The sequence below is a fragment of the Protopterus annectens genome, chromosome 2.part1, assembly GCF_019279795.1.
Source record: "Protopterus annectens isolate FY-2018-M chromosome 2.part1, PAN1.0, whole genome shotgun sequence".
Lineage (NCBI taxonomy): Eukaryota > Metazoa > Chordata > Ceratodontiformes > Protopteridae > Protopterus > Protopterus annectens.
Genome location: NC_056729.1, coordinates 429,602,819 through 429,628,325, shown reverse-complemented (window position 1 = coordinate 429,628,325; position 25,507 = coordinate 429,602,819). Strand labels below are relative to the sequence as shown.

Below are 25,507 nucleotides of genomic sequence, written 5' to 3'. Positions count from 1 at the left end.
GATCCCGTATCTGTCAGCCTGGGAGGATGTGGTAGACAGACCCCGCTGCTTTGCTAGAGATGGTCTCCACCTGTCCACTCTAGGCTTTCAGATACTGGTAAAGGCCCTTGCCTCCCCCATAGTGTCTTTTTAGGGAATGTCAAAACAACAAATTTTCCACCATAACAAAATCTAATTGAGACAAATTCGGGGTCTTGCTGCTTAATGCCAGGAGTTTAAACATGAAACTGCACTCCCTGGAAGCACTCCTCACCTTAGAGGATGCTGACATCTGTTCAGTTACCGAGACATGGTTCAAGGCCGCTGAGAGCACCCTGTCATGCAAGGCTAGAATGCCTTCCACACATTCAGACTTCAAAATGAGCGTGAGGGAACCAAAGGTAGTGGTGTATCCATCTTCATTAAAACCAAATACACTTGGAGATTGATTAAACAGCATGACTGTCTTGAACTAATCCATGTCCAATTAAGTATTGGGAAGGTACCATACCACATCATTGCTAGCTGTAGATCCCCCACCAAGAACCAGGATAAGCACACTGCCTACCTCAATTTCCTGGAATCCCTCGGCATACAGCCCAACACCTTAGTCATGAGAGATTTTAACTATCCTTCCATAGACTGGGGGACATACACAAGCAAAAACATGCTCGCCCATAAGTTCCTGGATTTTAACACAAATGCTCTGGAACAGATAGTCTATACCCCACTAGGGGCTCTAATGTCCTGAACATAGTATTCATCAACATGCCTGATGCCTTCCCTGGTTAGGTCAGACCACAAATCAGTCTCATTTGAAGTAACTACTGGAAGTGATACCCTCACAGGAACAAAAATTATAAAAAAAACTTTACCAAAGCTAACTACAGCCTACTAAGCGGTGGTATAAAAAACGTCATACCACCCGCAATCACAGACATCAATGATCATTATGCAGAAGTGTGCACAAACGTCCTGTACAAACACTTACGCGACTGCATAAACTTTGCTGTACCTGACCAGATCAAAAACAAGCCACCATGTATCAAGTATAAACAGATTATATAACAAGAGGAAGAAACCGTTGTCCAAAAGCAAGAGAGATATCATTCTGCAGAGGAAGAGTTCCCCCCTAAGCCTAAACAAGAGAATCAGAAATCTTGTAAAGTCTTCTAAAGTAAATTACAAAATTAGAATAGCATCACTAGCCAAGGATAATCATAAGGCATTATTTAACTACGTCTGAAGTCTAAATGGGAATGCCCAGCTATGTGCTGAACTGGTTGTAGATGGAATCACTCATACTACACTGGAAGATATCGCCAACCTGCTAGCTGACAGATTCAGTGCAAACTTCACCCCCCATCCCCACTTACCATATCCCAAAGCATACCTGACACCAGTCCTCTGCCTAGTATCTCTAGAGAACAGGTCATCTCTGCACTCGCCAAAGCCAAAACATGGCCTCAGTGAGACCAGATAATATCCCAGGTTGTTTACTAAACAATCTAAAACAAGACCTAGCAGACCAACTTGGTGTTCTCTTTAGAACTGGCTATGTTCCTGCAGAATGGAGAATAGCAACAGTAATGCCTCTGCACAAAGGTGGGCTGTCAACTGACCCTGGGAACTACAGACCTATAAATCTAACCAGCCTCATCTGCAAGGCCATGGAAAGAATTATCAAGGACCTTATCAACAAGGACATAGGCGACCTCCAAACATTGGACCCAACCCAGTTTGGCTTCAGTAAGGGTAGATCATGCTTATTAAACCTGGCAGACTTCTTTGTGAATGTCACCAAAGCCATGGATGAAGGTAAGACAGTGCTCACAGCCTATCTTGACCTTGCCAAGGCTTTCAACACAATACCCCATCACTGAGAAACTCTCCCAGCTGGGGATTAACCCATACTTTCCTAGATGGGTATCCAGTTAGCTCACGGACAGAACATACTCTGTCATAATTGGTGACTCCACCTCAACCAGTAGACCCGTCACCAGTGGAGTACCACAGGGGTCTGTGCTATGCCCTTTACTGTTTGGCATCTATTTCTTAGAAGTACAGGCCAAAGGAGATGGCCTCTGGCTCACCAAGTTTGCTGATGATTGCAAACTGGGAGCAATTACTGAGTCCCCTAATCATTACAAGAAGGGCTAACACAAAAGAATGACTGGTGCCAAAGCCATGGTCTAAAACTAAATGCATAAAAAATGCATTATTAAAATGGAATTTGCTACAAATTGCAATATTGACAGCACCCCCCTGAGTTCCAACCCAGTGGTGTGAGACTGGGAAACACAGGTTGATAGTAATCTGAACTTTGACCACCAAGTTTCTACAGTAGTAAGGAAAGCCTTCTACTTAGCACACCTCATAAGCATGGGCATAGCATCCAGGTCAAGTGATGTTATAACTCCACCATATTCGACCCTCATCAGACTGCTAATAGAGTATAATGCACCCTTTTGCATGTACCTCATCAGACTCCTGTAGCAGCTGGAGGTACCTCAGAGATTTCTCACTAAGAAAATACCGGGGCTCCAAGCCATTGCCTACATGGACAGGCTGAAAGCCCTGTCACTTTACTCTGTATCTTACAGGCTGCTGAGAGGTGACTTGTGCCTGGCCTATAAGGCAGTCTCTGACCCTGCCCTAATGGAAATGCTGCACATCTACAATTCAAATAGGACAAGAGTTACTCACTCTAGGGATCTTAACCTTGCCTGTGTCATTAACATGAAATTCCTGGAAAGACAAGTATGTCTCCAAGAGACTGATGCTTCTCTGGAATAGACTTCCTATTCATGTAAAACAGAGCTCCTGACTGACCCTATTCAAACACAATCTAGACAATTGGATGGGAGACCGCAAATTCGCCCCAGGGGTGGCACCCATGTCCCTCTTGGACAGAGTAGCCAGTGTTGATCACAGACCCGGTCTGTTCATAAATTCGTTCTGAAAACTGCCCAAAAAGAACAAATGGGGATACTTGAGATTAACATGGCTAGGCTTGTAAAGGCTCTAGGGCTGCTAGCTTAGTAACCTCTTATGAACATTCTGACTGTGTCTGGTAACAGACCATTTACAAAAAGACATGTAGACACTGAATTATATAAAACATGAAAACAGTTTTTTGAATGTACTGCATAGGAAAAACTTTTTAACACATCAAAAGGAAAGAGTACTTGAACCTATTTAAATGCCTTAGTTGCATCTACTGTGAAAACTGCTTGTTGATCCTTCTTATCTGCATTGTGATGAAGATTTAATTCAGATATGGTATTACCTTCTTGTATTTACCTAGTTTCCATCAGTCTTAATTGAAATCTAGAAATTGCTTGGTTTACACTATTCAGAATCTTCCATCTAGAAAGATTGCAAACATTTTTATATCAAGAATTTTTAATAAGTTGAAAATATGAACTCAGTTTCAAGATAAATACAATTTTGGATTGATTTAAATGCTTACCTACTATAACCATGGTATTTAACATGGTTAGATAATTTGCATAGTTTGGTTCAAAATTATGTTTTTTTTTTCATTTTGTAAAGAGAAGGATCAAAGCTATCTTGACCCAGAGCCTTGCAAGATTTAGCAGAAGAGATTGCTTCAAGGATTTCTTGTAGACTTCATTACTTAAACTAATTTGTCCTTCAGAAAGAGCTCTCAGTGTATAGAATTGAAGAAATTGTGTAGTCTGGCATACAGTTTCATATAAGTATCATACCTGAGATGTAGCTCCCTGGACTACATGAAAAGAGACATGGAGGAGCTCTTGGATTATGTAGCCTAGATGGGTATGACCCTAGACCTGAGCAGCATCCTACCATCACCCAGAATGATACCACAGTACAAGCAGAAAATGATTGATTTCAACAATTGGCTAAGTTTATGGTGTCATTCCATGGGGATCCAGTATCTGTCTGCCTGGGATGACATGATTGACAGACCTCGATGCTTTCCAGAGATGACCTCCATCTGTCACCTGTGGGCTTCTGGATACTGGCCAAGGTTCTTGCCACCCCTATAGTGCCTTTTCTAGGCTGTCTTCCAAAGACCAAATTACCACCGTAACAGCTACAAAGAAATGCAATCTGAGGGTCATGCTGCTCAATGTTAGAAGTCTAAGTCTCAGAATGCACTCGCTCGAAGCACTCCTTAAAATGGAGAACATCAACATTTGTGCTGTAACAGAGACCTGGTTCAAAGCAGCAGAAAGCACCCCTGCACTACCAGACTATAACTCATTCCACACCTTTTGGCCCCAGAACTTGGATCGAAGCTCCAAAGGCGGTGGTGTTTCCATAGTCATAAAGGACACCTCCAGACTGGTAGCCCAACATAATGCATCAGAGATACTTCAGGTGCAGCTAATATTGGGTAAGACAGCAATTCAGGTTGTAGTGTGCTATAGGTCCCCAACCATGTCCCAAGACTCACACTGCACGTTCTTAAGCACCCTGGAGAATATTACGGTCCAACCTAACACTCTCATACTGGGCAACTTCAACTATCCCCCCATTAACTGGGAAAACTACTGATGTACCAATACACTTGCCCAACATTTCCTGGAATTCATTAATTCTAATCCCCTGAACTGGCTCGTTCTTACCCTGGGTCTATATTATAAACACGAAAGCTGTAAATAGTGAATACACCTACATCGACGCATAAAGGTCGATGTATAAAAAGAGCGAAATACGTAATAGGCGAAAATGAAAACACCAAACGTATTTCGTCAACCAACAGCGCCATGCAGGTAAGCTCTAACTAACAAAGCAAAATTAAATTAACACACTTTTGCAGGGGGGCAAGCCCCCTGCACCCCCCATGTGGAGGGCTGCACCCTCCCCATACACCCCTACTTAAATATACCAACTCTGAGACCCCACTACAGTGGGGGAAAGGATATATTTCCTCAACCCCACGATCGCCCTGCTGGCCAAGCAAATACATTCGGCATTTTTATTTTCGCCGATTACATATTTTGCTGTTTTTGTACATGTAGATGTATTCGCAATTTTGAGCTTTTGTGTTTATAATATAGACCCTTTACCCCAACTAGAGATAGCAACAACCTTGACCTGGTCATTACTAACATGGGCGACTGTTGCTCTACACCAATAGTCAACTCCTCCCTGGTTAGATCCGACCACAAACTAATCACCTTGGAAATCCGCATCCCTCCCACAAAGGTAACCACCATGAAAAACTTCTCCAAAGCTAACTTTGGGCTCCTAAAAACAGAGGTGGCTAACTTCACGGCACCCATGCAAATGGGGAATAGTTGCATGACCGCTGAATCATACACTAATGCACTGTATGATACCCTGTAGAACCAAGATGCTCTCCTCCAAAAAGGGAAGCCAGTCCAGTGGTCCCCTGCCATAAACAAACTCTACAACAGAAAGAAGAAACTGATGTGGAATAAGGTGAAGTCCCAAGACTGGAAAAACTCCCTTATCAGCCTCAATGAAAAGTTGAGATCCTTCATCAAATCCTCTCAATCTTGCTATGAAAACAGAATTGTAGTAGATAGTAAAGACAACCACAAGGCCTTCAATAGTTATGTAAAGAATCTCCACTGCACTATCCAGATTTGCTGTGAGCTACTGCACAATGGTACCTCCTATACTGAGCCAACAGATTCAGTGCCAACTTTACCGCTCCCCCCCCCAAGGACCAGTCACAATACCAGTAGATTGCCAGGCACCCAGTATTACTGCTACACAGCTTAAAACAGCACTACCCACGGCTAAGGATACAGCTTCTATGGGACCTGACAACATCCCTGGCTGTGTTCTACATGAACTACAGAGTGAACTGGCACCATGCCTGTGTGCCCTGTTCAATCACAGCCTCACCTCAGGCTATGTCCCTATCAAATGGTGCACTGCTACAGTCATCCCTCTCCACAAAGGAGGAGCGACTACAGACCCTGGGAACTATCGCCCCATTAGCCTGCCGAGTCTGATATGCAAAGCTATTGAATGCATTATCATGGACCTAATAAACAAGGATATAGGGAATCTCCAAATTCTGGCTCCCACACAGTTTGGTTTTGTGAAGGGTAGATCATGCCTGCTCAACCTGGTCAACTTCTTTGAGTCAGTCACCAGAGCTGTGGATGAAGGCAAGGTGGTTCATACAGCCTACCTTGATCTGGCCAAGGTATTTGATACCATTTCCCACTCAGGAATCATAGAGAAGCTAACTAAGCTAGGCATCAAACCCTATATCACTAGGTGGGTTGCAAATTGTCTCACAGATAGAACCTACAGTGTGAAAGCAGCTGACTCCAAGTCAGACTGCAGACCAGTCACGAGTGAAGTTCCACAGGGTTTGCAGTCCTGGGTCCTCTCCTGTTTGGTATCCACTTCTTTGAAGTCCAGGCCAACATGAAGGACTCTGGCTGACAAAGTTCACAGACGATTGCAAGTTGGGAGCTATTATTAACTCCCCAAGTGATGTTGACATCCTGCAGAAAGGCCTCACTGAGACCAATGACTGGTGTCAGAACCACGGCCTTAAGCTCAATGCCAGAAAATGTGTCATCATTCCCTTTGGGAAAAACTCAGTTCCCATGAATTATCACATTGATGGTAGTCCACTGAACACAGAAGGAGTTATAAGATATCTGGGAACACAGGCTGACAGCAACCTATCTTCTGATCATCACATTGCCACAATGGTCAGAAAGTATGTGGCACATCTCATTACTAAGGGTTTTGCATCCAGGAAAAATAAGTAATTGTCTCTGTCTACTCTTCCATCATTAGGCCAATCATCGAGTACAATGCCCCATTTGGCATGTACCTCACTAGACACCTGCAACCACTGGAGAGGCCACAAAAGTACCTCACATAGATGATCCTAGGCCTTAAACACTTGTCCTATATGGACAGACTCAAAAAACACCAACTATTCTCTGTCTCATATCGCCTACTTAGAGGCGATCTCTGCTTGACTTACAAAGCCATGTCTGACCCAGCTCTGTTAGAAATGCTACATCTAAAGAAATCCCAATCCCTCTGCACCACACGCTCCAGAGACCTCAACCTCATTACCACAATCAACAGAACATGCTGGAGGGACAGGTTCATGACCCAGAGACTGCTCGTGAACCCTGTGGGAATCCACTTGTGACTGGTCGGCAGTGTGACTTGGAGTCAACTACTTTCACACTGTCGGTTCTGTCTGTGAGACAATTTGCATTGGAGGGAGTGGTAAGCACTAGGTAGCCTATCTACCACAAGAGTGGTTTCTGGCCCAGAAATTGTAGTTTATTGGCCATTTGGGCAATTTTTCCATCTCTTTCAACCTTCTGGTTTAAAAGCCCACTTTGCGCTTGTTTCCCACCTTTCCTGTAACTAGTCTAGTCCAGATACAGATTTGCTGTATCCAGGACTGCTTGTAAGCTTCTGAGCCCCCCAAGCCTTTCTGTGTTGGAGGGAAGCCTTCTAGCTTATCAGTGGGAGTGGGAGTGGTAAGCACTAAGTAGCCTATCTACCACAAGAGTGGTTTCTGACCCAGATATTGTAGTTTATTGACTGTTTGGGCAGTTTTTCCATCTCTTTCAACTTTCTGGTTTAAAAGCCCGCGTTTGTGCTTGTTTCCCACCTGTCCTGTAACTAGTCTAGTCCAGATACAGATTTGCTGTATCCAGGACTGTTTGTAAGCTTCTGAGTCCCCCAAGCCTTTCTGTGTTGGAGGGAAGTATTCTAGCTTATCAGTGGGAGTGGTAAGCACAAGGTAGCCTATCTACCACAAGATCCAGGTACAGATTCTTAGTTTTAGCACTTGAATTTGCTTATTCATGCTCAGCACTTGTTCAGAACTTGTTGTTAGCACTAAATAAGCTACAAATTACACAGCACTCAACCTTCCTCTTTACCTAGAGGAAAACAGTTTTTGTACTTACTTTCCTCACTTGCTTAGAAAAACAAACAGCTCTTATACTCACTTTCCTCACTTGTCTAGAGGAAAGTTCTTTTTTATTCAGTCATGTCCAAGCATCAGCTCCCAGTGTTCTCTCCTGTCTATCTGATGAATCAGGGCATCTTGGGTCAATGTCTCAATTGCCTCATCTACACAAATAACCCTCTTCTCCTACCACCTAACACAACAACCTGTGAGAGATGCACTTATCTAGCCAAACAGGAGGTAAAGCTCTCTCCAACCAAGACTGAACTTTGCAGTCAAGAGGAGAAGGTAAACATTTGCACCACACCACACTCATCACATAGTCCCACTAAACCTACACCACCAAAATCCACACATAGAAACACAAAAACATTCACAGAGGCTCTCAATAATAATCTGCTCAAGCAACAGAGACCTCCAAAGCAGAAATGCAAGCAACCTCCACCCCCCCCCATCACAACCCAAATGACACATAGCCCACAGACTGAGTGTGCCAATAAACCACAGCCCATAAGGCAAAACAACGTACCGAACACACTAGTCATAGGTGACTCTATAGTCAGGCACACTGATGTCCCACTCACCAGGCTAAACAAGGGGAAGGTTACTGTCAGCTGCCTGTTGGGTGCCAGGATCCGCCACATAACCCACGCACTCAGGTCACTCCACAACAAGTACAAATATGACTCTGTCATTGTCCATGTTGGTGTGAATGACCTGAGAAGTACCTCCCTGGACTACATGAAAAGAGACATGGAAGAGCTCTGTGTTCTTGTAGCCCAGGCAGGTATGACCCTAGCCCTGAGTAGCATCCTGCCATCACCCAGAATGTTACCGCAGTACAAGGACAAAATGATTGACTTCAACAATTGGCTAAGCTTCTGGTGTCATTCTGAGGGGATCCAGTATCTGTCTACCTGGGACGACATAGTCGACAGACCACGATGCTTTGCCAGAGATGGCCTGCACCTGTCACCCCAGGGATTCCGGACACTGGCTAAGGGTCTTGCCACCCCTATAGTGTCTTTTTTAGACAAGGTTCAAATGACAAATTCACCACTGTAACAGGAACAGCCAAGCAAAAACTGAGGGTAATACTACTCAATGCTAGAAGTCTAAATCTCAAAATGCACTCACTCGAGGCACTGCTTAAAATGGAGAACATCATTATCTGTGCAGCGACTGAGACCTGGTTCAAGGCTCTAGAGAGCACCCCTGCATTACCAGGCTGTAACTCATACCACACTTTTCGGCCTTCTAACCTGGACCAGAACACCAAAGGCAATGGTGTGTCCATATTCATTAAGGATATCCACACCTCCAGGCTAGTTACTCAGTATAATGCATCCGAGGTTATCCAAGTGCAACTAACTCTGGGCAAAACTGCAATCCAAATTGTAGCTTGCTACAGATCCCCCACCATGCCCCAGGATTCCCACTCCTCTTTTCTTGATATACTGTAAAATATTAAGGTTCAACCAAACACACTAATAATGGGTGATTTCAACTACCCCACCATTAACTGGGAAAACTACTCGTGTACCAATTCCTTCACTCAACGCTTTCTGGAATTTATAAATTCCAATACCCTGGATCAACTTATCCACACTCCCACCAGGGGCAACAATATCCTAGACTTACTCATTACCAACATGAGTGACCGGTGTTCCACACCTGAAGTCAACTCCTCGTTGGTCAGATCCAACCATAAGCTAATCACCCTAGATATCCACATCCCGCCCCCATCCACCATTAAGGAAACCACGGTAAAAAATTTCGCCAAAGCCAACTTCATGCTTCTTAAGTCAAATGTGGCGAACTTCATGGCACTCGTGCAGATGGGCAATACAGTTATGACTGCTGAATCCTACACAAATGCACTCTATAAGCTTACACGAGTTCATGGATCGTGCTATCCCAAACAGAACCAAGATGCTATCCTCCAAAAAAAAGAAAGCTAATCTGGTGGTCCCCTGCCATAAATAAACTCTACAACAGAAGGAAGAAACTGTTGCAAAAGAGAGTAAAATCCCATGAGTGGAGGAGCTCCCTGGTCAGCCTCAGTAAAAAGCTGAGATCCCTTGTAAGATCCTCCAAAGCCAGCTACGTAAACAACATCGCCACTGATTCTAAGGGCAACCACAAAGCCTTCTATAGCTATGTCAAGAATCTCAGTGGCAACACCCAGATCTGCTCTGAGTTACAGCACAACGGCACGAAAATTACAGAACCAACTGATATTGCCGACATCCTGGCAGATAGGTTCACTGCTAACTTCTTTACCCCCCTCTCACCCCCTAAAGGGCCCATATCTATACGGGAAGAATGCAGAGTCCCTGTAATCACATCTATGCAGGTAAAAGCTGCACTCTCTAAAACCAGAAACACAGCATCCATGGGACCGGACAACATCCCAGGCTGCGTTTTACACAAACTTCAGAACGAACTGGCTCCCCACCTAAACACCATGTTCAATCATAGTCTCACTTCAGGCTTTGTGCCCACTGAATGGAGCACAGCAACAGTTATCCCACTCCACAAAGGGGGAGCCACCACTGATCCTGGGAACTATCGCCCTATTAACCTGACGAGCCTGGTCTGCAAGGCCATGGAATGTATCATCATGGAACTCATAAACAAAGAAATTGGTAACCTCCAAGCTCTGGATCCCACCCAGTTCGGGTTTGTGAAAGGCAGATCATGCCTTCTGAACCTGATAGACTTCTTTGTGGCAGTCACCAAAGCTGTAGACGAGGGTAAGGTGGTTCACACAGCCTGTCTTGACCTCGCCAAGGATTTCGACACCATCCCCCATTCTGGAATTATAGCTAAACTCACTGAACTAGGTATAAATCCCTACGTCACAAGATGGCTTGCCAACTGGCTCACTAACAGAACCCACACTGTAAAAGTTGCAGACTCCAAGTCTGACTTCGAACCAGTGACAAGTGGAGTACCACAGGGTTCAGTCCTAGGACCTCTCCTGTTTGGTATCTACTTCTCTGAAGTGCAGGCTAACACAGAAGGCCTCTGGCTAATGAAGTTCGCAGATGACTGCAAACTAGGAGCCATAGTCGAGTCCCCAAATGATGTGGACATCCTACAGAAGGGCCTCACTGAGACAGATGCCTGGTGTTAGAGGCATGGTCTCAAGCTCAATGCCAAAAAGTGCATTGTCATCCCTTTTGGTAAAAACTCAGTACCCATGAACTACCACATAAACGGCAGTCTACTTAATGCCGAATGTGTGATAAGAGTCCTTGGGACCCAGGTGGACAGTAGTCTCTCCTTTGATAATAACATCGCCACAGTAGTCAGGAAATCCTTCTATGTGGCACACCTCATCACAAAAGGGTTCTTATCCAGGAAAAAAGAGGTCATTGCTGACCTCTATTCGGCACTCATTAGACCCATTATAGAGTACAACGCCCCTTTTGGAATGTACCTCACAAGACATCTGCAGCAGCTGGAAAGGCCACAGAAGTACCTCACAAAGAGGATTACTGGCCTCAAACAGATGCCCTACACTGACCGTCTCAAAAAACTCCAGATTTACTCTGTAGCACATGGCCTACTCCGAGGAGATCTCTGCCTAACATATAAAGCTATGTTAAACCCAAAGCTGTTGGACGCGCTGCACCTAAAGAAATCCCAATCCCTCCAAGCTGCATGCTCTAGGGACCTAAACCTTGTCACCACAATAAACAGGACCTGCTGGAGGGATAGATTCCTGTCCCAGAGACTTCCTATACTCTGGAACAAACTACCCATCTATCTCAAGCAAAGTTCCTCATTAGCACTCTTCAAGAAAAATCTTGGTGAGTGGATGGGAAATAGGAAATACACCTTGGGGATCACTTCTGTGGCTCTGCTCAACAGGGGCACAGGAAATTAACTTTCTTGGGTGGCATAAGCCAGGGAACCTTGTTGGCTAGGCTTACTTAGGCCCTTGGGCCGATAGCCTAGTACCTACCTATGAACCTATGAATAGACTTCCCACCCAGGGATCATTCCAGTGGCTGTATTCGACAGAGGTACTGGGAACTAATGTCAGGTGGCTCTATGCCAGGGTAATCCTATGGGCTAGGCTTGTAATGGCTCCAGGGTCATTAGCCTAGTACACACCTACAAACCTATAAAAGGCTGATAGAATAAATTAAGGTTGAGTGTAAAATGTTCAGACCCATTTATATGATCCCTTGTCTGCAAAACAGTTGTAGTCCTGCTTGGTTCTACATTTTTAAATCAAGTCTCTATCCTTTATCACACCTACAAATGAAAAGAAAAACTGACAGAATCTTTCAGAATGTTGTGGTGGTAACAATTATCAAACTAGTCTACTGATGTAATGTTCTGAAATCTGCACAAATGCACTGGCATGGTCCATGGTCCAGAGTTCTCGGTTAGCACTCATATTGCTACTTCCATTTTCCAGGATGAATCACATACTCTGTATTTCTAGAATCTTTGCCTCCTGCTGTGCAGTTTCTGTATCACTTTGTATTCCATCTGAATACTTTTTAGGTATTGTATTGCCTACTGTCTACACACTGGATGCCTTTCATGTATTTTCTACATTTTGTGTTTTCTAGTTGCCATATTACTAGTGCACAGAGCTATGTGCTGTTGTAGAAGAATAATAACTCTTACAATCTGCTTCCATGGGTATTAATCTCTTTGTGTTTCACCTAATGTTAGACCTTCCTTAGATAATAACAGTTTGTGTGTGCTTTCAAAATTCAAACCATTTGTCTGCCTGTTACTGTTAACGAATACTTCCCTCACTTTGAAATTACAATACTTTGCTGTAGTGTGCAACTCCCACTTCACATCCATATATATATATATATATATATATATATATATATATATATATATATATATTTCCCTCTGTTGTTCTATTTTTTAATTAAATCTCTCTTTCTCTGCAGTTACTGATAGTCTTGTATTAATGTGACTTTTGCAGAATCCTTACTGTACATTTAGTTAATTTAAACTAAGAATTCTCTGGCTATAGTAAATTGTACAGTGACCCATTTGCTTTAGCAGGAATCATATTGAGTAGTGTCAAAGGTTTCATAGCACATTCAGTGCTGTTAACGTCATGAAAGAACTCATTCAACAACTGTTCCATAGCAGGATTAAAAGTGCTTACACATTCAAATCAGTCTGCCTTCCTATGCAGTGTTCTTTTACAAATCCAGTCACTGTTGTCTTTTCCTGTATTTATTTATTTATCAGGGATAATGCATTGATCTCAACAGACCATTTGCAGGCACAGCCCAGGTGAATAGGATCACACAATTAATGAACAAAACATATTAGAGATGCATGGTTATGGTATAAGACATATACATATTTACAAATGCAAAAGTATGCTACAAAATTTAGTTAAAAAAGCAGTTTATAAAGTCAAATCATGGATGAAAATGGAATTATTCTTAGCGGAGTTTTTTGGACAAGATATAGCCATAATGACTGACATGCATTCTACTACAGGGATAACAACATATCATTGTGTAGAAAGGTATGAATCTTTACTGCTGCTTGAATTAAACGATTAACACCCCAGCTAAGTGTGCAGTTGTGCATGCACATGCCTTGGACTGTACACAGAAATATGATGCTGTATAAATCAGCACTCAGGAAAAAAATACAGAGGATGAAGATGTTGCTGTGTGTGGTGTTCTACCACTGCATACCTGCTGAGGAAGTTTAGGATTAAACAGTATGACAGTAAAAATGTGAAAAAGAAGTTATGCACTCACCATAACGTTCCATGTGAGTTGTCCACCTAGCCTTCATTCTGTACTGGTGGGTTCAGAACCAATCCTCGGTTCTGATTCGGCCATTTACAAAAGCCCAAGCTCTCCAACTAGCTCGTGGCATAGTCACTATCCCATGATGCTCTAGGGAATTCCCCAGATCTTGTTTGCTGGTATACTAATATGCACATATAAAAGATTTATTATTATTTTACAAGCCAAGAAGAGGGTCAGAGAATATTAGATGCCAAATAGTAACCTCTTGATCCTCCAGGAGCTAAAGGCTGGGGGTAGGAGGGTGGGACATAAGAATGAGGGTGAAATGGACAACTCACATGGAATGTTATGGTGAGTACATAACTTCTTTACATGATGTCCTGTCTCACCTTCATTCTGTACTGGTGGGACAGCATCCCTAGCACTATTTTTCTTGGGTGGCCCACAGGAGACCATTCTTCATAACACTGGACCCAAGAGAGGCCCTGTCCCTGGAGACCAAATCCACTTTGTAATGAGTGATAAAGGTATGATGCCTTGCCCATGTTGCTGCAGTGCAAATGGTATCAATTGGCAGTTTTGCATGAAAAGCAGAAGAGGTAGAAATAGCCCTGGTAGAATGAGCTCTTATTTTGTTGGGAAGTTGTTTGTTTATGGACTGGTAGGTGAATGTAATGCAATCTGACAACCATCTGGATAGTGTGGTTTTAGGTACTGGAGCACCTGTCTTGCAGTCTGAAAAGGATACAAACAATTGGTCAATCTTTCTAAAGTCCTTTGTTCTGTGTAAGTAGAAACGTAATTGCCTATGTACATCTAGTTGGTGTAACATATATTCTGCCTTACTGCCATACCTGAGGGAAAATACTGGTAAGTCTATGGACTGGTTTAAGTTTGATTCTGAGCATACTTTTGGTAGAAAGGGCAGGTTTGTACGAAGTGAGACTCTGCCCTTATGGAATAGTATATAAGGAGGTTTGATGGACAATGCTTGTAGCTCCGAAACTCTCCTAGCTGAAGTGATAGCTACTAAGAAAATTGCCTTCCAGGTTAAGAACTTTAGTTCACAGGATGATGCAGGCTCAAAGAGGGAAAAGATTATATGGGATAATAGAAAATTTGGGTTCCATGGGGGTAGAGGTGGTCTAATGGGTGGTTTTAACAGGTTAGTACCTCTCAAGAAAGCTTTGCAAAGTCTGTGAGACATAATGTTCGGACCCCCTTCTCCATAATGGAAATTAGAGATTGCTGCTAATTGAACTCGAATAGTAGCTGCCCCCTCCTGAAAAAGCTTTGCTAAGAATTCCAGTATGGAGGGTATAAGTGCAGAGAAAGGGTCAATCTGATTTTCTAAAGCCCAGGAGGAAAATCTTTTCCATTTGCTGAGATATAATCTTCTCGTAGAAGCTTTGTGAGGAGAAATCAGGATATGTTGCACTGAAGGTGAAAGGTCAGGTAGCCTGGCTATGTTTGGAATTGGAGCAGCCATGCTGTCAACTTGAGGGTTTGAAGAAATGGATGGAGCATTCCCGATGAGTGAGTCAGAAGATCCGGAACTCGGTCCAGAATCCAGGGCTCCTCCTGAAGATGAGGCCACAGAAAGGGGAAACAGATTTGACGAAGCCAGTACTGGGCGACAAGTATTAAGGTCCTTCCCAATACGCTGGCTTTCAGAAGAACTTTGGGTATCAAAGGAAAAGGAGGAAAGGTGTAGAGAAGACCTGAGGGCCAATCGTGTACAAGTGCATCCCTTGGGGACTCCCCCTGAGGGGGGATTAGGGCAAAGTAGCTGCTGCATTTGGTGTTCATGGACGTGGCAAAAAGGTCAAAGCAAGGCTGGCCCCATTTTCGGAAAATCATTTCTGCTATGTCTTGTTTCAGAGACCACTCGTGAAGCATCAGTATTGCACTGCTGAGTTTGTCTGCTGTCACGCTGGATTTCCCCTGGATGTGCTTTGCGACCAGAAAGCGTTGGGAGAAGGTTGTTCACTGCCATACTCTCAGGGCCTCTCTACAAAGGGGATAAAATCTGGTTCCTCCTTGTTTGTTTATATACCATACAACAGACATATTGTCAGTTTGGATCACAATCATTCCTAGCGAAAGAGAGTCTTGAAATGCCTACAACTCAAGAAGCACCACTGACATCTCTAGGACATTGATGTGCAAGTGGGCCTCATGATCCTGCCAAGGCCTTGGACTGTCTTTCCCTGATAATGCCTCCCCCACTCTGTCTGAGAAGCATCAGTGGTCACTGTGGCTAGTGGTCGTGGAATTACAGAGGGTCAACGTAAAGTCACTTGACTGGAGTGAAGCCACCAAAGAAGGTCTCTTCTGCAAGATTCTGTTGACATGATCTTGTGTGACATCGGAAGTTCCTGCATGAACCACTGAGTGAACAGCAGCCACTATAGAATTCTTATGTGCAGCTGTGTTAATGGAATTATGTTTATCACTGCTATCATGATACCTAGTACTTTTAAAACTGTCCTTGCCTGACTTTTCTTTTTGAAAAGAAGGTCTACAACCTGTCACGAAAGGGTTTTTCCTCTTTCTGGAGGAAGCTTTACCATCATTTTTGTCATGTCTAAATCTGCACCTATAAAAATGATATGCTGAGATGGCAACAAGGCAGATTTTTCATAGTTTATTGTGATGCCTAAACGAGAACAGAGTTTCAGTGTGGTGTCTCTTGCTTCTGTTAGTAGATGCTTGGTGGAGGTGGCGGTTAGGAGCCAGTCATCTAGATACACAAACACTTGGAATCCTAAACGTCTCAGGTGAGCCGTAACTACTGCCATACATTTGGTGAACACTCTGGGGGCTGTAGTGAGACCAAAGGGCAGAACTCAAAACTGGTAAAGACTGGCTCCCAGCTGAAAGCACAGATGACTCCTGGATGGCCTGTCCATTTTTATGTGGTAGTACACATCCTGGAGGTCTGTAGAGTGCATCCAATTGTCTTTTCCCAGAAAAGGAAGTATTGACTGAAGTGTTACCATCCGGAACTTTGTCTTTGTTACAGATTTGTTCAATCTGCTGAGATCCAGTATGGGTCTCCAGTCCCCTGTTTTCTTTGGAACTAAAAAGAACCTCGAGTAAGTCCCAGATCCTATTTGGTCTACGGGGACTGCTTGGATGACTCTTTTTTTCTAGCAACTTCTGTATTTCTAGGGCTGCTTGTCTTCTGTGACTGAGTGGAATATCTGGAATGTTTTTTATCTGTGGGGTGTGAAAGGAAAAGCGTATGGAGTAAACTCTGGATATGATGCTTTGTACCCATTTGTCTTTTGTTTTTTAGCCAGGTGTCTGGGTACAAGGATAAGCGACCCCCAACTGCCTCCAGAGAAGGACAGATGGGGGCTCCTTTCAGGAGCACTGAAAGGGCTTACCAAAGAAGAATTCTCTGTCGCCCTGGTTCTGCGGACCCCCTTTGCCATGTGGTCGGCATCTTCCATTATTGCTTCCCCCTCTGCCCCTGGGGGAAGACTCACCACGTGTGTCTTGAAAAACTCTGTGGGATTTTCAAAACCACATTTTTCCTCCTTTTTGACCTTTTGGATAAGGCCTAGAAGGTAGGGAAAACTGGACTCCGATGACAGAGAGTTTTTCCTTCCTGTTCACACCTGGTTAGTGTGTCTTTGACTTTAGGCCCGAACAAGGGCGAGCCATCGAAGGGGGCATTAACAAAGGAAGACTTAAAGGGGTCCGCAAAGTTACACAAGCGCATCCAAGAATGCCTCCTAAGGGAAATTCCATCAGCTGCATAGGAAATTAGCTTCATGGATGAGTTTACCACTGAATTCAAGGTGGAGAGCTAGGGGGACACGTTATTTGATACCCCCACAGCTTCTGAACCCTGGATAGTATCTTCTAGCTCCTTCAAGAGATCTCTCTACAACCTGGTAAAGTGTATAAGATAATTTAGGGACCTGAGTGTAAAGGTCACCGAAGAAAACGTGCGCTTCCCATATCTGTCCATCGTACTTGACTCTTTGTTCAGGTGATGGACAGAAGAGGACATCTTAGCATCTACTGGGACACCTTTTGTAAGGAAGGTTTTATCCTCTGGGGATGTGATGAATTTATTTGGCCTCTGGGGGACAGGCTCCACTGAATTTGGAGACACCCATGCCTTTCGACAAACTAAATCTATAAGTCCACTGAAAGGTGGAGATACCCAAGTGGTGGAAGGGTGAGACCCAAAAGCCTTCAGGTAAACAGACTCCTCATCAGAAGGGTTGATGGGCTTCAAGCCACCTCTCTGCTTAAGAATTTCTAGTACGTCTGCAAAGGAGACATCCTCAGAGGGTGACTGTGGGGACCCTTCTGACTCATCGAGGTCTGTGTCAGATGTGGTTGACTCCTCTGGGGAGTCCAGATGCTTCCTCTTGCATAATCGCTTGCGAGAGATCACTTTGGAAGGGAATTTTGGAGAGGTTTTGGAAGAGAGGGGTTCACCTACTAGGGCATCCTGAGGCCCTGGGTCTCCACGTCTGTGTGGAATCAGTTGTGCTGAGACGGACACCAGTGCCTTTGGGGAGGAATGACTGGATCTGAGAATGGAGCTGCCTATGCTTTGTAACACTCTGACCTTCTGCTAAGGCTTCTGAAAAAGAACTCTTCAGCAATCCCCTCTGTATCAGCTTATTTTTCCTTTCGAGGAGAACCCTCAAACTAAATGAGTGTCATAAAGAGCAAGACTCTTGCAAGTGTACTACTCCAAGGCAGTACACACAGTCAGTATGGGTATCATTTAAAGACATCTTTTGAGAGCACTTGGATCACTTCTTATACCCTGAGGGTTTTGTGTCTTTTGATTCTTTAGACATAGTAACAGGAAAAACACGGAGAAGCCAGGATAGGGACGAAAATGTAGGCCTTGAGATAACCGACGGCTTCAGAGAAAAAACAGTAAGGTAACAGACACAGTCTAAAACTGTAACTAACAAAGTCAAGCAGTTAACTAAAGTAACTACCAAGAATTTTAATTAAGGGAAGGAAATATAAGTTTTAAAGGTATTATAACAATTTAAAGGTAAACATAGCCAGAGCCAGTTGTGAAACACCCGATCTATTTAGCAGCAGATGAGATCTGGGGAATTCCCTAGAGCATTATGGGATAGGGAGTAAGCCACGAGCTAGTTGGAGACCTCGAGCTTTTGTAAACGGCCGAGTTGGAACAGAGGATCAGTTCAGAACCCACCAGTACGGAATGAAGGCAAGACAGGACAACATCACATCATGTGTTATACATGGGTAGTGTGGTAGTTTTTAGGACATTCCACTTGCATATGGAGTTCATATCATGAGACTGTGATCATTCTGAAGTAAGCACCTTAGTTTTACTTATTAGTGACAATACTATGTTAAACAAGCTAAAGATATACACTTGAACATGTGATTAGGACGGATGCCTTGATAACATTACCGGTACAGACAGCAGGCAGAAAGAAGTCACACTAGGGGAGTGGTTTATGTGGGAGAGAATTTAATGCACAGATTTTGGGAATGGTTTATGTAGAGAGAATTTAGTGCAGAAATAATTTAACTTAAGGCAGTGAAGAGCTTTACAAACAGTGTTAGCCACTCAAAAGTTATTGCAAACCAACTGGTATAAGATGCTTACTACAACAATAAGTCTTAAAAATTATGATGCTAAGTGATTTGACAACTGAAGGTCATATGTTGTAAAAGTTATCCATCCATAAACATTTGACATGCTTCAGTATGAGCTGATTAAGAGTATGGACTGCAGCAAAAGGGGTCATGGCATTTAGGTCCATGAAAGTCATTGTGCCACTATACTCAGCTCTCATCAGACCCATCATTGAGTATAATGCTGCCTTTGATATATACCTGACCAGGCACATGCAGCAATTGGAATGTCCACAGAAGTTCCTGACAAAAACAAAACAGGGCATAGCCCTATGCAGACCACCTCAAAGCCCTTTCCCTATAACTCTGTTTCCTACAGACTGCTGAGAGGCAATTTATGCCTGATGGACCTTTTGCGGATCCGCAAAACAAACATCATCAGGACTACTAGATTCAAGGATTTAAACTTTGCTTGTGATCTAAATAGGGCATGTTAGAGGGACAGGTATGTATCTCAGAGAATTCCATTCTTTGGAATAGGTTTCCCAACCATTTGAAGCAGAGCCCTTCTCTAACCCTATTCAAGTATAACCTGGACCGGTGGATGGAAAATCGGAATTCACCCCGGTCTGACACCTATGTCTCTGATGGACAGAGACAGCAGTTAAATCATGCCCTAACATATACTCCTAGTTTATATATATGAACCTATGAATCTTTAAGATGATTACAGTTTTTTAAGTTGGCACTGTACAGAAAAAGCAAATAAAATCCTTCCTTCCTGCCTTTGTCTTTTGTTGTTTCAATAAAAGCAATTTAGTGGTACTTGTCTTATAAACAAAGACCCCTTTTCATGCAGTGCAGTTAAGGTTGTACTTCCATCCCAGTTTGCCTTTACTGGTCAAAGGGTCAAGTATTTCTTGTAAGAAGTTATGAAAAAAGAGAGGTATACCAGGGATAGAATTACAGTTAGCTTTGTTAACATGATCAGCTTTTGAGATAAATGTACATAAGATACTCTCCATATCTACTTGCTTCTAAATGCTGATAGCGAAATATGACAAGCTTAGATTTCTGATTATTTTATTATGACATTATAAATTGCTTTTTTATAATAGGACACTGATAGTCTCTTCATGAGTGCAGGCAAGAGACAAGATAATTTCTAGGACTGGGAAACATGAGTGGGCCACATGCTGTCTCATTTGCATCTTGCTAACTGGTTTTGATAGGTTCCATTACAGAATGCTAATTTTATTAGAATTGCCACTCGGAGTGCAACATTAAACAGATGTATAAATTTTTATTAGTGTCAGACTTCATTATTCAGCATAGGTAGAAAGCTTGATTTAATGTAAGTTTGTGGCTACACTTGTGCAGTGGCAGTGGAAGTTTATGAGAACCGACTGGTTATAAGCTTATGACTCAGTAATAGTACTTACAAAACAGTAATATCTGTGTGCCCAGATTAAACAGAAAATATCATTGCTATCTTTGGAATGAGTTATTGTATCGTAATGTATGCATTATATATATGGTTGTCAGTTATCATGTTGTAATACTCCAGTGGAAAGTAGAATCAAAACAGTCTTCTTTGTGGTTTGACCCACTTCAGAAGTGTTGTTATTACCCATAGATAGATACATACCTGTCATACCTTGTTAAGGTTATTTATTTAATAAATGAGCCTCATTTTAATTGATATAGCAGTCATAGATGTTCCATAATCTAAATGATACCCTTCTCTGTGGGGGAACCTTTCTAACTAGGTCCTATGTAACATGAGTATGCAGTGATAAAATTAACTTATATAGCCCTAATTACTCTTTGAACAGGATGATGATTTATGCTTGACTACAGTATGACATTTTTTTTAAATGCATAGTTGGTAAAATGTCAAGTTTTATTAAGACATATTTGTAGATAATAGTCATAAGCTATTTATAATAAAGCTTCAAGAAAACCTTTGTTTTTATTAGTCATGAATTAAAAAAGCTTTACTTTAAGGAAGTTGATCTTGCTAATATTTTAATAAATCTGTTATAACTATAACATTTATGTGCAAGTACTGTAGTCTAACATTCATAAAGGCAGTTAGTACTGGAGAGGCAAGTGGACGGGCTCTATGAAAAATGCTGAAACTAAACTGTGTTATATCATTAGACATTAATACATATATTTTGTTGTGCAGTACCTGGACATATTCCTGCAAATCTCCAAAGCATTGGACGATCATGTCAGCTTAGGTAAAGCCTATGAAGCAATGGCAAGGGCTCTGGAAAGGTAGGTTAACACATCCTTGTCAAGCTGTCACTGTGAATTCATCCAGCTGTGAAACACTAAATTGTTAGAGGTCTGTCACCTTCCATTTGCTGACTGCTTAAATTTAGCTTTGCCCTTCTTAAGTGAACCTTTCATCAGAAGTTACTTGAAGCATGGCTGAAGAACGGTAAGAAAGATTGCTTTTCTTCATGTCCATAAACTTTATACTTCAGATCTTAATCTGTTTCGTTTTACCTTGTTCAAAAGCTTAGTTACCAGTCTTGCAATTTGAATAAATAGTGTGTACTAAGCAGAACATCTCACCATTTTAATAGTGGTCTGCACAATGAAACTGTTGCAGTGTCTCTGCTTACATACTTTAGCTTATCTCATTAAGCAGAATTAGTCTTGGACAGATAATTTTGCTTGGTCATGTTCCTTTTGTATCACAGTTTACAATTTCTTTTGCATTTTCATCTGTGGCCTTTATGTGCTTACATAGCTGCTTTAGTGTAAAAATGAATAAACTAATCATTTAAAGGATTACATTTAGAAGGTATTTTAGAAAATAGTTGAACTAAAAACTTACAGTGTACTTGTCAGTGTGGTTTCATTTTCTCGTGGTATACCCATTTTTAGGATCGACTGAACATTATTTTTTCATGAGGGAAATGAAATGCTTCAGTAAGTATCACATTTTCTTAGCAAGGCATTAGCTTTATGATACAAAACTGCGCACACACACGCGCGCGCATATGTGTGTGTATATATTTATACAGATATATAGATGTGTTGAGAGATGTTTTATATATATATATATATATATATATATATATATATATATATATAGATAGATAGATAGATAGATAGATAGAGCTATATCAGACTTAGCCAATCACGGATGGAAGAAACCTTTTTACATTTTCAGCTGTCACTGATTCCATTTGGGGTATTACTTTGTTTTGGCCCACAAATTTGATGGCACAATCGACAAACCCCTGAGTACTGTTTCATCTTTCCTCTATTTGATTTCTCCACTCTGAGCAAATTATTAAGTTTTCATGCATTGGTTCAACCAAAATCTATGTTCGCTCAACCACATCCTTTATTGATTACTTCTACAGCAAACAGTAGGCCAAGTGTGATATACATAATTGGACAGTTATCAGGGGAGGTGGGTGTTAACAGTCCTATTTTCCCAGCTGGAAATTGGAATCACCTTGATGCACAAATATGCTGCTCTATCTTATTCTCATTCTCTGGTCTGAGGCATCCTGTTTCCTTAGAATATATATATTTTTAAGTCTCTGAGGTCCATGTGAATGAATTTTTTGATTGCTCTGTGTAATTTTCTTGTCTTGTTGCACCTGTGAACTGTGTACTGCAAAACAGGATTAATGTTTGTCTAACATTTTAACCTCTGTTCCTCTATTTACATAAGCCACCTGCTGTTGAAGTTTGTTTTAATCTTTCAGCAGCACTCACTTGGGGTTTTGTTTTCAGATGTTATTGTCCTGAAAATTCACTTGTCCTTGTTTTGGACTGTTACATCTGTCATATTCAAGTAAATACCATATTAGCAGAAGCCTTTTGCAATGACATCTTATGTTTATAACATTTTATTGATAGATCTGTTACTAGTATTTATTTTGTACATATTTGTTCCACTATATTTTTACTTCCAGGGTCATAAACAACTTAGCTTGAGTCAAATAAATTTGAATTCATATTTTATAGAAAACATGTGGCTATATTTTTGTCAGTAATGAACAAAACAATATAATGCAGTAAAGTAACAGATCTTAGATTGTGGATCATTTCCCAGCAGAGGGCGGGGAGCTGTCTGTGAGGAGTCTGTATGTCCTCCATGTGTGCACAAAGATTTTTTTTCAGAGCCCTCCAGTTTCTTTCCACAATCCAAGTCAACGAAGCGCACATTTGAGGTTCAGCATTTATATACTATAAACTATACAAAATATATAGTCACCTACCTTGCACATACTTTCTTCTTAAAATATGAGCACTTTGGTTTTGGCCCATGTGCAGTGGTCAGAAATCACCTCAGGATACAGATTTCTTAGTCTAAGTCATCACCGCATGACATAAATACCTGCTGCTCAGTGTATAATCTTGTAGACTATTGCTTGGGACCACAGTTAAGACTTTATTTTTATAGAACATGGTGGTCTTTGTTGGTTTCTTGTTATGCTTTGTCATTTGCAAGATTTTATTTAGCTTTTTATTTATTTATTTATTTTATGTATTTCCGCATTATTGTGAATAAATTATGTATACCATTACAACATTTACAGTCAACCTTTCCTGCTTACTGGCCTGAAACTGCTTGGTAGTAGTCAAGCCGGCACAAAACTACTATTTAGTTCTCAGAACTTCAGTGCTTCTTATGACATTAAATTAATGAAAATTAGTCCTGCTGTAGGTTCTAGCTCAGATAATATATTTCATTTCATTAAACTTAGAGGACTAGTGTAGTTAATCCCTGAGCTTTCACAGATAGAAAAGATAAGGCTGGACATGCCATTCATTGTTGCTGAAACAATAATAACTGTTCACTGTTTCCATTATAACAGGGTCTCAGGGGAGATGGCCTCCCTGCAGATACGTAGATGTATATGGCAGATGACATGATGCCATTATTGGTCGTGTGGTATGAACAGTCAGCTGCTGAGGGGGGCTATGTAGCAGGAGATGGCAGACAGGCTTAAAACTGTAAGCTGTACTGCATGTTGTGCAGTGTTTCAGTGCTTCATTCCCTCAGCTGTCATTTTCTTACTGTGCAACTTTGAACAAGCCACTTAATAGATAATGCTTTGGGGCTGCTGGGAATTTGGGCTAGGCTCCTCAGTGGTCCCCTGGACTGCAACCTTTGTAACTACCAGTGAACTTTTGAGGTAAATGAACCTATGTTAATCCTGCTTTCTAAGCTAAGCTACATCTCTATGAATATAAACCAACTTTGCTGCTGAATAGTGACAAAAGATATGGGCTTATAGCCTGGCTATAGTCTGAAATTAATTATAGTAACGTTAATACAATATTCACAATGGACTTCACAGTAGGATGTAGTGGCCACGTGTTCAACAGTTGTTGCATGCATTCACATTGTGTAATACAGTAGTGATGTATTAGCCTTCCTATTAGACTTTGCCAGTACCTTTGGCACCGTTTCTAGATTTTGCTTATTGGGATCTTTGGGAGTGTATGCGACAGGCCCATCTTTCAAGAGATGAATGCAGTTACTTCTTGCCAATCAGTAATGTGGTATTGTTATTAACTATACACAGTTTCCTTCCATAAATATTCAGAAAGGCACTAAACAGGGGGTGGCTTCTTTGGATATTTGTTGTTCATATTGGTTTTGGAGCCCTTCTGTGCTGAGGCGAGTGCATGTGAACAACATATTCCTCTCAGTGAACATCCCCATTACCCCTATCTTGAAACTTTAAAAACGCCATCGCGTGCAGTAGTAGATTAGTCCTTCTAGATCTGAAGATAGTTACAGTAAGACTGTTCATGCTGAAAATTGCTTAAACAGCATGTATTGCTTTGATCTCTGATGCACTCCTTAACAGGGGTGAAGCTGTAGTTCAAAAGAATCGGATGTCTTATGGAAAGGCAACATGCTTTGTTAGAAACTTGGGAAACTGACTAGCTCTACAGATAAGGGAAGCCCAAATGCTGCAGATGTATGCAAATGCTATAGAGCAGAGCACCTACTCATTCACTGGCCAATACTGAAGGCCATCTTGGGATACAGACATCATACTGCCTTAAAATGAGGTTATTTAAACATGACGATAAACATGAACTTAACCACTTTACCTTATTTCATTACAGCCAAGATGTCTTGGAGGCTTGCAATCTTAAAGGCAAGTTAAGGACTCAGACTTTAGCAGCGCAGTTGCATACAGTCACCTTGAGGCAATCTTAACTTTCACATTGGAGACAGTATTTCAAG

At 41.9% G+C, this 25,507-nt stretch overlaps 1 protein-coding gene across 3 annotated transcripts in view; it reads left to right on the top strand.

Annotated features, from left to right (window-relative positions):
• The window catches only part of TTC29 (tetratricopeptide repeat domain 29), a 3,626,200-nt gene that overhangs the window by 2,586,163 nt on the left and 1,014,530 nt on the right, over window positions 1-25,507 (top strand). For all 3 annotated transcript variants that reach the window (XM_044062243.1, XM_044062242.1, XM_044062241.1), the window contains exon 8: window positions 21,458-21,549. In XM_044062243.1, the coding sequence (XP_043918178.1) occupies window positions 21,458-21,549 (92 nt within the window). The remainder of the gene's footprint in view (window positions 1-21,457; window positions 21,550-25,507) is intronic.